Source organism: Pogona vitticeps, chromosome 2 (genome assembly GCF_051106095.1).
Source record: "Pogona vitticeps strain Pit_001003342236 chromosome 2, PviZW2.1, whole genome shotgun sequence".
NCBI lineage: Eukaryota > Metazoa > Chordata > Lepidosauria > Squamata > Agamidae > Pogona > Pogona vitticeps.
Window position 1 is genome coordinate 287,763,827 of NC_135784.1, and position 15,974 is coordinate 287,779,800.

The 15,974-nt window shown below is 40.4% G+C and overlaps 1 protein-coding gene across 1 annotated transcript in view; it reads right to left on the bottom strand.

The window, feature by feature from the left end:
* Nucleotides 1-15,974, bottom strand: part of ITGA1 (integrin subunit alpha 1) — an 85,137-nt gene that overhangs the window by 44,577 nt on the left and 24,586 nt on the right. The window contains exons 2-6 of the mRNA XM_020783599.3: nt 11,436-11,556; nt 11,118-11,230; nt 8,712-8,800; nt 7,449-7,563; nt 3,142-3,269 (exon numbers count right to left, since the gene is read on the bottom strand). Of these exons, the coding sequence (XP_020639258.3) occupies nt 3,142-3,269; nt 7,449-7,563; nt 8,712-8,800; nt 11,118-11,230; nt 11,436-11,556 (566 nt within the window). The remainder of the gene's footprint in view (nt 1-3,141; nt 3,270-7,448; nt 7,564-8,711; nt 8,801-11,117; nt 11,231-11,435; nt 11,557-15,974) is intronic.

The following is a 15,974-nucleotide window of genomic DNA, read 5'->3' on the forward strand; positions in this document are numbered from 1 at the left end:
CTAGGACTCTGGAGACTTAGGTTCAAAGCTTTGGCTATGGAAACCCAATTGAAGGTGATAGTAGTCATCCAGCCCTTGAATGTCTCTGTAGCATTCCCCTTTACTATGTCAAGGGTTCATGTTTTGTTATGTTAATTGTTCATGCATATTCATGTTGCTGAGAGGCGGAGCTGGGGGATATGTGATAAGAGGTGGAGCCGGAGATAAGGGGGGGGTAGTGGGAGTAGGGTGGGAGAAGGGAGAAGGAGATAGAGTGTGGAGTTTGGGAGTGTATTATCAAATAGAAGGTTGTTGTAAATAATACATTTAGCTAAAGAAGATATTCATGAATCAGTTTCAATTTCTGTAATCAATAAACAAAAGTTCTATTTAAAAGACCTTGAAGTGTGGACCTGAATCTTTATCTTCCCGAAGTAATGGTGATTTAGTGATCACCTGGTGGCAGCAGTGTAAAAGAGGAGATTGTTTGCCTTCATGTGCTCTGAGTTTTGACGGTCAAGAACGGGACACGAGGGTGAGCGCCACAGTCTCACATAACTGCTGGTATGTATCATCAAGAGACTTGATGATACATACCAGCAGCTGGGCAGCTGTATCCTCTGTAAAGGAGGATACGCAGCCACCCTAGCTGTACTTTTAACAGAACGGTTGTACACACACTACACATGGAGTTCACAACTATGCATGCACTTTTCATAGAAACATAAAGTGGGGAAAAAGCTAGGCAACTTTCCAATAAAAGAACCTTTTAAAAATATCGCATTTCCTTTTATGTTATGGGAAGTTCATCTTGACTAGGGGTGATCTACACAATGTTCCATTAGCATATTTCAAGTTTATGTTTGGCTTTGATATTTTGACTACACTGCTTAGCCCAACTGTAGGGTGACAATATACCTTGATTTGGCATATTTATCATAGACTCATTTATTATTAAAAGCCTGCTGAGATGAAGACATTGAAAATCAATGAGGCCTCTCCAGTTTTTATCTAGTCGTATCCTTTTATAGCTGGACCGGTTTGCATTTTAGATTTTACCAATGTGCTTCTCAATCAGTTTTATAACCTCTCCCTTTTAGCACAAATACTGTATCTTTGTTTACTAACATTCACGGACACCATTTGAAATAAGAAACAGAAGCTGTGTTAAAACTGGAGGGAAACAGTAGAGCTGTCTTATGGTTATGAACATTTCAAAAATTATATTATTACTACTTTAATTATATAGTTTCACCTGAAAGAAACATGAGGACTGCAGTGACGAAATGAAAACAGTCCTGCAAGACTTAGTTTGTGGATCTGAAACACTATAATCTCCAATTTTAGCTCAATTTTGAAATAATTACAACTCTCAACAAAGAGAGAGAGAGAGAGAGAGAGAACACACAGCAGTTGATGTTTCTCACATTACCATATCTTTTCAATGGCATTATGGGAAAACTGTGGCAAAGTGCATGAGGGACCCATCTTTTTCCTCCCTGCATGTCTGCAGAGCCTTTTAGAAAGTAGACACTAAATTAAGAGGCAAGCAGCTGAAGAATACAGGTATTTGCTTCTCTTTTTTAAGGGAATAAAGGAAAACAACGACAACAGAGTCCTAACTCACACTAGCAGACTCCTGTCAGTGTGAAAGGATATATTTTTATCCCTCCACACCACCTAAAAATCTTCCTAGCCCTTCACAACAGATTTAGACAGTAAACAGGCGTTCAGGGACTGTCCCTTTTCTGGGAGCAGTCTGATGATGGAAGCCATTCTGTTTGTAGAAGGCCATCACTGGATCCCAGTCAGCCACTTCATTAGACAATTAACTTCTCACCACCTGAAAATTCCATTCCCTGAGGATCTTAATGTAGTTCCAGTTCCTTCAAACTTAGGGAGAGGTTACTCACCTCCTAGATGACTCACTCACCCGAACCACTAAAGATTCTGTTGGTGGCATATTAGTATCAGCCCTATGGACACGGGCAAGCTGGTTCATATTAAAGAAGATCATCTTTCCAGTAATGTGATCACATAACCCATTTAAGCTTTTAATTTCCACTTGGAGATTGTACTTGGAAAGAGCTGGGAGTCAGCACGACTGTTTTAATGGGCATGTGTGTGAGTCAGAGAGAGAGAAAGAGAGAGATCTGGGCTGTCCCTGTTTTCCTTTCATTAGCCAACAAAGATCTTTTTATTTAGGCAGATGATTGCAATGAAATGTTGGCAGAGGAAGATGTTTTTTACCTGTTGGTTGCTGTGTTTTTTTAATTGTGTGTATTTATATTAAATACAATTGTGTTTTAATATTTGACCATATTTCACCTAGTCAAAGGCCACACAAGAAAATGCAAGCATTCATCCGCAGTCACACATATATTTGATTCTAGAGGAAAACTATTCAGAAAACTAACCAAGAGAAGAAAGAAATTAGGAATTCTACTGCACAAATCCCACCTAGGAACTACAACACATGTCTTTAATTTTGCTTACATCTGTGCAACATGCCTGGAAGGGAACATATAGTGTACCTTGACATCAGACTGAGCCCTCCCAAACACATCAATGATTGGAGTGTGCAGGTGACTCCTTGGGCTTTATTTGGGAGTTTAGCTGTCATTTGCCTCCTCCTTTGATGCTATAACTCAGTCTTTTCGATTTCCATTTCCTCATTTCTGGGCATCTCTGGTTAAAGGCTTTTAAATTTTATAAACGGGGGAGGGGGCAGAACATGAAAGATCCTTGGGGTCCTGCTCTGCACGATGGGTGGCCATCTCTTTGCAACTTCCAGGCAACCTCATTGTTCACTCTGTTTTTGCACATTTGTCCACACAAATGCCATCATGAAGCAGGACAAGAAATCAAGCCAGAATATCATTAAAAAAAGGTCAGATGGAGGATCAGGCATTTAACAGCCTATCTTTGTCTGGACACAGAGTGAATCTGGAGGCTGCTGCATATTTCTGATAAATAACCTTGATTCTGTAGTTTACAGTGCAATCTTTCACATGGCTACTGAAAAGAAAGCAATGGTAAATGTGATACAAATGCATAGGCAGTTTGTAACCAGGTGGGTGGTACAACTTGTATGAATGGCAGCCTTAAATTGTTCTCCCTTGTCATGAAGACAGAAAGGATAAAATATTTGCTTCACTATACCTGTGTCTCTTGTGGACCTATATCCATATTTTGAAGCAGACTGTTCAAGAAATCGGTGACGCTCTCCCAGGGGTAAATGCTGTTGGAGCCATCAAGAACTATGACAATGTCCAGCTGGGTCTTACATTCTGCAAAATGAACAGTTGGATCATGAGGAATTGCCTAATGAACCCAGCAGCGTTTTTCTGCTCAAACAAAACTAGTTCTGTGCCTCTTGGCTTGCAACAAACTCACCCAGCCTTTAATTTCAAAGTCATGTAGCCTTAATGTGAACGAGTAGACTCCAAAAATGGTATGTTCGTTTGTCTAATTTTTTCTCCCCTTTCTTCCCTAGTGGGGAACCAAGGCGGCATACCAAAACACTTAAAATTCACAATTAATTAGAAGCATGCCAGTTAGAATTTGAAACTGCAACCTACCAGCATTTTAAAAGATAATTTAAAAACCATAACTCAGATTTTAAAGAACGTCTCCATAGCAATTGTCTACTGCTTTCCCAAAGGTCTCTCTGAAGAGGTCTTTTCAGTTCCCAGTGGAAGAAAAGGAGGGAAAGGACCAGCTATACCTCCTGAGGAAGCAATTTTCATAATCTGGGAGATGTCACCAAAAAAGCTATCTCTTGAGCCCTCACCAGGCATGCTTGTGGAAATGGTGGGACAGAGAGAAGACACTCCCCTAAGGATTTAATACTTGTGGGAGTTTGTGCAGAGAGACATAAGTCATTCTGATTGCTGAACGAGACGGAAAACCCTTTCTGATGCTCTGAACCCTTTCAATGTCTGTGCAATGATGGAGCAACCATTGTTATTTTGCCCAATCTATGTTATTTGCATTGAAGTATTACTTGCAAAAATGATCCATGTTCTCTTTCTCTGAGGAGTGTAGCAAAATACCTTGCCCTCTTCAGCATACCAGGATAATAATGCTCCTTATTTTTGTCTGCAAGGACAGGACAAGAGGGAACTGACATCCCTATTCCATTCCGCTGGTGTTCCTTAAGAGCTAGTCAAGATGTTTGTGTGTGTGTGTGTGTTTTTTTTTTTTTACTCACTGCAAGTCATTATGGACATTCCAGTGTATGTGACTGCAGAAGCAATAAATGAAAAGATTTTTTAAAATGCATGACCCAAGATGTCATAGCTATTGGCCGGCAGGAAATGCCTTTGAATTTCAAAAATAAATAAATAAATAAAAAGGATGTCTGTTTAGAGGAAGTCGACAATATCTGTGGTTTTTCGGCTGTCTCACATTACACTGATGTTTATAGTTGCGATGGCTCACTTGTGCAAGAAAAAAAAAATTAGGGACCAGATCAAATGTTACACCTATTCAGAAAATAGCTGTTCCAACCTCCTAGAGGACAACTCAGACAAAGTAAAGAAAGATGGTTCCTCTTGCAGTACTTATAATTGTCCTCAGCCAAAGAGCAGAATTGAGAAATAAAGAGGGAAGGAGTAAAGTCAACACGTGTTCATAAAACTTATTCTCCTAAAACCAGCAAAGTCAACTTTCTGCCTGCTTTTCAGATGTACTCCAGCACTGATTGAACAAAAACTTTCCAGGAATTTGTTGTCAATTCCCACATATAGTGACTCGAATATGTTTTTCAAAGTATCTGAGATGTTACAAGGAGTGCTTTTCCATTGCCACTCCATAGTGAATTTTCATGACGCCATGGGGATTTGACCCCCTACCCCAGGCTATCCACTATAACACACTGGCTTCCCAAGAACTGTTGTGTGTCTATTGTTCTTACTCTACAATTCAACTAACTCAACACAGAAAGTGGGTGAGAGAAAGGTGAGTCATCCTAATCCATTACCTAGGGCACTGGTTCTTAACCTTGGGTTACTCAGGAGTTTTGGACTGCAACTTCCAGAAGCCTTCACCACCAACTGTGCTGGCTGAGGTTTCTGGGAGTTGCAGTTCAAAAACATCCGAGTAACAAAGGTTAAGAACCACTGACCTAGGGGATCCTCCTAACACTATCTTAGCTCCTAGAAAAAAAAAATTTCATAGGCCTTTTGCTTTCTCTTATCACAGCTTTGAGAGAGCTTGCCTCCAAATATTTATACAGACAGCTTTATTTCCTGAGGTCTTAGAGACAAGAAGTTTTGGATTAAGTCAAATTGAGACAAATTTGGAATATGATGATCTTCCAGGAGAACAGCAATTAGCAAAATAGCAAAAAGCTTTGCAGAACCTTAAAATGTGAAGACAAACATTACATAAAGTCCATCATTAGAGTCAGGATTGGCAACACCAAGGCAATCTTTTGAGTACTGTATGAGAAATCCTGTGGAGGAATTCAAAGAACCTCGTGTTTATGTCCTGAAGATCCATCCTAAAACAAAGCAGGTTTATGTGCAAGCTCTGGGAAATAAATGGTGCTGTTGCTGTGACATTCACTTACACATCCTTAAGGATTTCTCTTTTCTACTGATGGGTTTTCTGTAACATCCATTTTTGTCGAAAGATTAAGAGGTTTTATTTGGCATAAGCTGCAGTCCACAAAAGTTTACGTCAATTAAAACTGATTTCCCACAGGACAGTTTGTAATGTTATTGAGGTAGTTGTTTTTTTTAAAGCTGCTCTTGTAATGTTATTTGCTACTGAAGATTCATGAAGAAATGAATAATTGTTTTGAAACTTAGCTACACTGTTTTTTGATGGTTCAATTTTGGCAGCTGAAAATAGATGTTTATCATTTAGTGTGGTGGTTCTCAAGCAGAGGAACAAATGCCACCAGTGGGTCATGGAAATAGTCTACATGGAACATAGCTTTTTCCTAAATTGTTGCTAAGATGATTGCTAACAAGTACTTGTAACCCTTAAGGAATATTGGTTCAGCCCAAAGGGGTGGGACTAAAAAAGAGCAAGGCTGTGAATAAGATACTTGAATCAGAAAGAGCAGGATTGCTGAAGAGGCTAAAGCTTTTGTTGCCACCAAAACTGCAAAGGGCCTTAACAACTTGGTCTAGGTATGGTTCCTATGTGTAAGAGGGGCAATTCCACATAGTGAATTCATTAATTTCATAAAACTGAATCAATATTATATTTTAGGATTTTGAAGAATCCACATGTGGAGCTCATTCTTTTTTGTATTGGATATGCAACCCAGTTGAGGAAGATGTCTTGAATTTTTAATCTAATTTGAATTCAAAGCGACACTTGAACTTTGCAATTCTAAAAGCATCTTCTGTATTGGTGCTGTTGCCCAGGACCTGCGTGCACAAATTGTAGCATTTTGTTGTTGTTCTAATTGCTCATTTTATCTGTTATATAACCGCAAATAAGAAAAGACTCATTTTGTGAAATTGTGTTTGTAAGGTTCATCAATGTAAGTGTTCATTAATATGTAAGTGAGCAAACAGCCTCACAGAACTTAAAAGTGTTTCATAATCATGCAACTGTCTTCTGCTAGCACATATGTTAGGCATGCTATGAGTATCAAATTTGGACAAAAAGCACTCAGTGTTTCTCCTAATGTCCTGCTCTTCCTGTCCACTGATTTAACATAAGTGATAAATATAAGAGAATGCTTTAAACAAAGACAAAAAGCTCTTTGTGGGGAAAATGGGCTACTGTACCACAGTGAGACTCAGGTTCTTTGACGGAGTGATAGGGAGGATGCAAGAGATACAAGGTGAGAATCTCTGTACATTTCTTTAGGAGTACTGTATCAACTTCAAAAGGTCTTTCTTATGGGCATCTAAACCTTGGAAAAAGTACTTTTTTGGGACATGAAAAAGTTACCGTTTCAGTTAGCGACCATGGGGGTTGGAGGATTTTGAGAGTTCCAGTCCAAAAAGTTACTTGTTCAAGCACGGTTAGCACCTGACGGGGAGCCCAGCTTGTTCAAATCACTCTTTGCTGGTGCTGGGCTATGCCGTGTTTTGACCAAACTGTCATTATGTAGTCAAAACACGAGCAGTAACTCTGGGTTGGAGTTCTTGGTCTCTGGTTATAGAATAAGAGGTAAGAAAGGAAGTTTGCGAAGATGCTTTGAGTCCTTTCTTCTCTCGATCTAAAGAGACATTTAGTTCACTATGACTCTGTGGGGAATATTTTTAGCCCATGCTGCACTTGTGAGATCACATCCCCGATTCTGTTTAGGCTAACGTGGATTCCAGAGGCAGCAAGCAGTTGAGTAGTATACGGACAATGATAACATTTACTTAACTTGGTAATGCTGGTAGCTTTGACAAACTGAGTGTGCTTCTGGCATGACTCTGTGTATACATTTGTCTCTCCCTTGATGCTCAATACTTTCAACACATACAAAAGCAGCCTTGTTATATACACACCTTGAACAGATGGGGCAATGGAGTTGACAACCTCGAAACTGGAGCTAACGTTGGAACAGATGCCAGTTGTGTAATGCAGACGCCCGCACTTGTAAGCATAAAGAGGCCCACATGCCTTGAAGAAGGGGGGAAAAAGGCTGCAGTTTAAACAATGACACTAACTTTATCATAATCTCCCCACCCCTCAGTGGTTGGAAAGATGTTTGCTGAAACTAAAAGTGGCCATGTAAAACTAGAGCTTGGAAAAATTACCAGTTTTTGCTTTAGAGCTCCTGAAATCTCCCAGCTAGTACCAGAGATGTTGACAAGTCTTTGGGTCTGACTACTAAGTCTGAGTCTTTGGTACCAAGTCCAAGTCTTTGGTACCACGTTTCGAGCCCCAAACCCCAAGTCTGAGTCCCTACTAAAAATAAGCTTTTTCCCCCAGAAAAAAATGGAGGGGATGGGTGGATTCTCAGGTTGAATCTGAGCCATTGAAAAAAAAACCCGTTTCAAGTCTGGGTCGAGTCAGCGGTGCAATTTAAGTCTGATTGACAATGAGCCCTGTGACTCGAGTCCCCATCTCTGGCTAGTACTGCCCCATCAGCACCAACTTCAATATGGAGTCACTCATGACTGTATATTGGGACAAACTGGTGTGAGAAAAGAGACCTGGCTCCTGGACTCATGTGGAACATCAACTGGTTATTCATACCAAAAAAGCGTCCCCCTCCCAGGAATTTTACTAATATAAGTAATCCATTGAATTCAATGTTCAGGGAGCAGAATTCTAAATATGGAATGAGGACATCTTGCATCTTGACTCCCTCTTTTTCTCCCATACTTTCCACTGCAACCCCTGAAAATATGCTCAGGGCACCCCCACAGGATAGGATGCGAGATGGATAAGCCACGTGTAGGGAGAAGGAGACATTGACAATAACTGTGTCTCTCCATGTGCAAAGGCTCTTGTGATGGATTCTAGCTTCCCATTAACAGAAAGACCTTTCTAAAACCCAGGGGTGGGAAATGCGTCGCTGAACCGATGCTGCTGGACTCCAGCTGCCATTGGCCCCTAACAGCAAAGTCAGTGATCAATAATTTTTAAATTCATAATATGATGGGACACATATGATGGGACGCATAGCCCAAAACTTTCTGTATAACCAAGGATCCCTACCTTTGCCATAAAGAGAAGGACTCAGCATGTATAGAAAGGTGCTACTGGATTCAAACCATTATAAGCTTATTTACTTAAAATAAAATAACCATTCATTTGCTCACCAAAAAACCTCCTTTTGGGTTGGTTACTAAAGTTGATCCTAGTGTCATGTTCTCCTTTAGTTCTGCAACTTGAGGAACAGATGTGTTCACTATAAATAAATAAAAATTTTAGGTATGTGGATATGTGAAAACAAGATGTTAAAGCATGCAGCGGTTTCTCTAAACTAAAACAGCCAAGCTTTTATATAAAAGATCGAGTTCTCCCCCCCCCCCTTGTTTCCCTTCCTCCTCTCTGTTCTCTTTTGATTAGGATTCTGATTAACAAGTCAAAGATCTGGCCCTCGTCCCAGAAATTTTGTCTGGGACACTGCTGCACATAGTTTTCTCAACCCTCAAAGAGCATGTCAAACCAGCAATGCAGTGACAGCACAAAATAAGCATTCCCATAAATTCACTCGTAAGAACACATAAACTTTCCAGCATCTATATGTTTTCTAGTATTAGAGTGGTAGATCACTTAAGATATCAACAGGTCAGAGGCAAATATCATATTTCAGACGGTGGTTAATTATGGGAAATAATTATCCCACAATTATGGGAAAGGAAAATGTATTTGAACTCACACTATTTTCCTTTGCTACTAAAGTAACCCACAGTGTCACTCTTACTGTTAAATCACCTCCAAGTGAAACTGCAAGAATCAGCGCCTGCTGACATAGGACGTGGGAAAATCCTAGAAGTATGAGAAAAAATGTAGCCTCATCTAAGCCCTGTATTTTTGCTAAATAAAGCTAAAACAAGGAAAACTGCAGTTGGTTCTTCTGAGGAAATTATGCAGGCTCTCACTGTTCCTACCAGCTTTTGTCACCACAAGAAAGTACTTTTTCAAAATTAAAAGCAAGCATATTTCCATTTCCTCACTTCCTGACCTTGCTGTGTGGAGCAGTAAAGTGTGATGGAGCATTTTACTCATGTTGCTTACATGTGAGGGACATGTTCTAAGTACTCAAGCAAATGGAGTGTTCTGCCCAATCAATATGGCATGGTTATAGGTACTAGGATGCATGGAGATGTGTGTGCAGGGCCAACATGTGTGGCCTCATCATCCTACACTCCTTAACTTGCAGAGGAAAACCTGAATAGGCCTAGACTCACTGACAGATGACCATTCAACCTCCTAACAAAAGAGAGTCCTCTACCTTCTTAGGCAGCTTAGGAAGTTCTTTTTCCTAGTGGTCAGAATCCACCTGGTGCTCATGTATTTTTTATTTTTATTTAGTTATTTTATTTATATCCCGCCTATCTGGTCGGTTAAAGTTTGCATGTTTTGCCACAGCTAATCGATGAGGTGCCAGGACACCTTTTTATTACAACAGAGATACACACTGGCAGCTTGTCAATTAGCCACAATTCATTCTGGCAAGTAATGCAAACCTTGCACAAACAACAAGAGGAATCCAGCTAATGTCTTGCTCAGCTCTCCTTTCTTGTTTCATTTTTGGTTTCTACACCACGAAGCAGAACAAAACAAACCCTGTTCACTGTCTGCAGTGATTACAGCCTTTCATACATGAAGTAACCGTAAAGAGATTGCAAAGAGGATTGTGAAGAAAATACAGTGGTGCCTCAACTTACGACCACAATCTGTTCCATAAGATGGATGTAACTTGAAATGGTCATAAGTCGAAGCACCATTTCCCATGGAAATGCATTGGAACGTGATTAATCCATTCCAGAAGAAACCCCCCCCCAAATAAAATAAAAATAAAACATTGCAAGCCCCATAGGAACATGCTGGGGCTGCAGAAAAACCAACAAACCCCCAAATAAATGACAGAGTAAGCCCTGAAGGCATGGGGCTTTAAAAAGAAATAAACAAAGGAGCAAGCCCTGTCGCAAGGCGCTGGGGCTACAAAAAACCAAAAACCAAAAATAAACAATAAAGCAATCCCCGAAGGCGCTGGGGCTTTAAAAAACAAACAAACCAAAAATAAACAAAGGAACAAGCCCCATCACAAGGTGCTGTAGGGCTGCAAAAAAAAAAATCACCAAAAAACAAAACAACAAAGCACAGAAACATAACCCCCCCCCAGCCCAAAACCATGCTGCAAAACCCACCCAGAACAGTTTTTAAAAAGCAGAAAGCAGCACCTTACCTTACCAGGCAGTCCCAAGCCTCCTCCAATCACACACTCTCAAACCGCTGGGGCAAAAGAGCTACAAAGAAGCAGCCTGTTCGCCACCTACAGTTAGCACTTTGAATTTCCCGCCTTTCCCCCCCCCCGCCTTTTTCTGTTCATAACTGGAAGCTCCAGCTGCAAGTCAAAGCAAAATTTTGCAGCCGGAGCTGGTCGTAACTCGAAATTGTCGTAAGCAGGGACGTTCGTAAGTCGAGGCACCACTAAGGCCTTCACCGTTCCTGTGCTGGACCTTTTCTGAGTTCTGCTAAGTCGTTCACTCTCTTACCTGGCAAGTTCAGTTTTACACAAAGTGAGCCACTGCTTTGTCCTACAGGGCATTTGTAAACATCTCCTGTTTTCTTTTCGGGCTGACCAGCTAATGGAGATCCAATAAGCACCCTAAAAAAGGAAAGAAGATATAGTCTTCTTCTCATCCATTTTACCCTTGGGTCCTCGTATTTTTAAGGATCCATAGTTTAATATAATTAGCAGGGCAAGGATAACAAAGGAAATGAGGCATAACACAAGAAGGAAAGGCTAATGCTGTTTATGTTTTCTTTGGGGCAGGGATGGTGGGTGGGATGATCCAGAAAAATAATCTCACCATTTCCCTTCTTCATTTTCAAACTGCTGAACGGTGTATCCAAACATATCTTCCACTGGACCACTGAAGGTCATCGTATCTTTCACATCAACATTGAAGGATACTGTGAGATGCAGCAGGACTGTACAAAAAGAAAAAAAAGGGAAGCATATGAAAGAATATGCCTAATTATGTTAAGCAAGGAAATTAAGGGAGTTATCACTGATGAAGATCTGTGAGTTAGCCAGGAAACATGTTACTAGTGAGACATCGCATATTCAGTACTGGATTATTATATATTAAAGTTGCTACTTGAGCAGCAAATATAAATGCTTATTTCAAATCAAACAGGCTGGGTGACCACACACTAGGGCTTGAGAGACTGAGGAAGGGCCTCCTGGAAGATCTTAAAAAGCAGATGGAGTTGGGTGTCAGCAGCACACTGGTGGCACCAGACCACAACATTCTGGACAACCTCTTTCTGTTTTTTCATGTTTTTGTGAAGTAATATGGGGAATCATGGAACCCTGAGACACTCTACAGGCTATTGGTCCAGGTGTTGAACAGGAGTCTCCCAGCACCACTACCATGCACAAAATTACACCATACAGGGGAAAATCCCAGAAGCTGACTTCTTTCTTTATCAATTAACCACTTCTCACCCAAATACAAAGCAATTGTCAGGACTGTTTTTCAACAAGTGGGAAAGTAGTGAGCAGAATAGGGTATCCCGTAGATCATCTTGACTGCTGTCATTGGTGTTGTCAACATTCAGGCTACTCTTTGCTATTTAAAGCTTGACATCCTTTTCCTTGCTAGTAACGCAGACACAATAATGTGTAGCAATATTGGGCCATTTCATGGCTTTTTGAATCGTGGGTACAGAAGCACAATACTCCACATCCATAAACTTCAGGTTTTTTGAAGAACTGAATCTATTTATAGTGCTGCTACCTATGGGATCAACCACACGCCCAGCTAGTAGCAGCTTCTTTGGGCCAGAACTTTGGCTCTAGTTGAGAACTCTTCCCATCTCTTTCTGTGACCCTATCATTTCCTCCCTACTTGCTGTTCCTTCTAGATACTGAGCAAACCTCCTCCTTATCTTCTGGATGCAAAACTCCGCTTCTCTGTTGTTTCACCTTTGTCAGCCTCTCATATCTCCCACCCTGCTCTGTGAAGACATGTCCACCAGGATGCATGGTCCTAGTTCCTCACCCTCCTCATCAGTTCCCCTCTGGTCCTTGCAGGGGACTCTTAACAGCAGTCTCAAACAAAATAAGGCAATTTTATGAACATCTGTTTCTTGGTCATAGTGAAGTTTCAAGATGCAAACTGAACATTTCTGCCTAGTCCTACTTTAAATTCTTTTGTTCTTTGCTCTGTGGAAATGCCAAATATTAAACCCAACCCAAGCTTTTATATCTTAGGGGAATATTGTGGATCTGAAAACCAGAAATGATTGTAATTCTTTGCATTTAGATTTTTGAAATTTGTTTTATTTTGAAGGCTCAGGTTGAGGAGCAGCAGATTGGACATAAAGAGGCCAAACTGCTCATCTTTCCAGGTCAGTTATATCTACAAGTATTTGGAACAGGAAATTGTGGAAAAGTTAAAAGCTACTGGCTTTACGATACATCTGTGAAGACTCTGGTTGCCATTATGATCTGAGTCTGGCCAAAGCATTTTGCAGCCTGAAGCAAGGGACAAATCTGATGTTCTTCTGTCCATTCTACATCCAGAAGCAACTGACTGGGAGTTGAACTTAACCTCACTTTGCCCGAAGTTTGGGCCGGCCCTGACTGAAAAATTGTATACTGATGTAGATAGTCCAATCCAGAAGTCTCTTTGTATGTTAATTAAGGAATGTGTGTACCTCTAAGGTTTCCTACATATTCAAAGTGCTTGTTTTGACATATAAAGCCCTAAACGGCTTGGGCCCTGGATACCTGAAGGACCGCCTCCTTCCATATGAACCTACCCGGCAGTTAAGATCTAACCAGGGGGCCCTTTTGAAAGAGCCGTCCCTTAAGGAGGTAAGAGGGATGGCTTGTAGACAAAGGGCCTTTTCGGAAGCTGCCCCCAGACTAGGGAATGCCCTCCCGACTGAGATTCATCTGGCGCTGACGCTGATGACATTTCGGCGCCAGGTCAAAACCTTCCTGTTCCAAATGGCTTTTAACTGAAATAATATCAGCTGTAGGTCTGATGGCAATTTTTAGAATATATATTTTAACTGCATTTTAATTATTTTGCCCTTTTATTTTGCCTTTTTATTGTATTTTAAATGCTGTAAGCCGCCCAGAGACCTTCGGGTAGTGTGGGCGGCATACAAGTCAATTAAATAAATATAAATAAATAAATAAATAATATCAAAGCCCACTCTTGGAATGTCCTAAGAGTCAACAGCCTAGATTGTGAGCCGTAGGGCTGTGTCAACCATTTTAAAATAAAAAGTAGACATGAAAGAGCACAGATAGTTGTGCTTTTTTTTCCTTGCTATTCCCTTTAATAGAACCTGTAGTGAAAGTGTTTGTGGATTATATTCTTGGGAGAAGAGTCCAGCTCATAAAAAGCTGTTGATAATTAAGTGATGCTAGGATTCACAATGCATTTTATGAGGCCACATTCAAGCCTTTCAATATCTTTTTCAGTAGTCAACCCTGATAGATGAGAATGCCTGTAAAAAAAAAAAAAATATCCCTGCTTCCATTAGTGCTCTTATGATCCCTAAGAAAACGGAACAAAACAAAACAAAACAGAGTTTTCAGTTATTATCAATAAAGCAAGGTGAGGGTAAGAGTTTGTAGTCTTTGCTCCTTTAGTAAGAACAACAACAACCACCCCAGACCATAGTGGTGTTTATGTTGTTACAAAACCACTTTAACTAAGAACCCGCTAAAAGCTTGTAACAATTATTCCAAAAGCCACGTGCAAGGAAAAGTAAAGGTAAAGGTTCCCCTTGACAATTTTTGTCCAGTCGTGTTCGACTCTAGGGGGCAGTGCTCATCCCCGTTTCCAAGCCATAGAGCCAGCGTTTTGTCCGAAGACAATCTTCCGTGGTCACATGGCCAGTGTGACTTAGACACGGAACACTGTTACCTTCCCACCGTGGTGGACCCTATTAATCTACTTGCATTTGCATGCTTTCGAACCGCTAGGTTGGCGGGAGCTGGGACAAGCGATGGGAGCTCACTCTGTCGCGTGGATTCGATCTTACGACTGCTTGGTCTTCTGACCCTGCAGCACAGGCTTCTGCGGTTTAGCCCACAGCGCCACCACGTGTGCAAGGAAAATAATTGTTATTAGACAAAGGAAAAGTCCAAAGGTACTGAAGTGTCTTTAGCTGATATGTACTAGTAATGGACTTCTTCTCTAGATAGGAATCCTTATGTAGATCCACCTTGGATCTATAATACATGTTTTTTGGTTTTATTGTTTTTAAATTTGTAAACTGCCCACAGTAGACCTTTGGTCTAGATGGGTGGGACAGAAGTCCAATAAATAAATCAATAAAATAGAATGAGCCACAAATAAGTGGTATGACTGTGTTTCAATGATGACTGAGCATGCTCAGAGGCCACAGAATGTTGACTGCCTTCTGGGGAAGGAATGGAAAACTATGGAGGGAGAATAGAATGAACAAAAGGGAGACTTCAATAGCAATTAGTTACAATCAGTAACTGTAACCAGTTACTTTGGAACTCTGCTTTTAATGCATTGAATTTAATAAAAATTTTAGAGAATGAATTGGAAAATGAGTTAAGTACTAGTGCACAAGGTACTAGGATATGATTTTAACTATCTCAGACCTTTTCTGTTTCAAATTACAATTATTTGCCTTTTGTGTAACAAGCAATATAGGAAGCAATACAAAAGCACTACTTAGCTGTAGCAATTCACCTCAGGGCATCTCAAGTTATTTTAGAAGAATTTGATAGGCATTTTTCAGGTATTATGCCATTCTTTTATGAGGCCTAAGTATCGAGGAAAATAGTTTTTGATTTTGTCTTGTAGGTCTCTATAAATATTTTCAAGGTGCAGTATCAGAATTGACCACTAGAGGGGACCAGAGAGTATTCCTCATATTTGTTTTTATTCTGTTGTCAATGGTAATACAATGTGCAAAGGAATTAATTACTAATGCAGTTGGAGCAACTATAATGGTAACTGACTAGTGAAAGGTATTGATTAATGCAACAATTTCCTTTTAAAATGTCCAAAGCTTTGAGAAAAGAGCATAAGGGAGGGGCACAGACAAGTAGTTCTAAACAAAGATTCATTCCAAGCATGTGTGACTTGTTCCATAGAAGTCTGACCAAGGAACAGAATCCAGGGATTACACAAATAACAAAGGCTCATTCTTAACAGGCTGAAGATGACTGGAACACAAAGCAGCTTTCAATCCTGCCTGAGGACAGCTCTGAGTCCTGCCTTGAGTGGAGTTCCAGAGTGAAAGCTCAGATTTTTCCAAAGTGGACGAGTGACTGAATTCTCTAAGCAATCTGTTGAAGATGTTCAAACAACGCTCACAAAGCATTAGGTTAATGTGTGGTATTA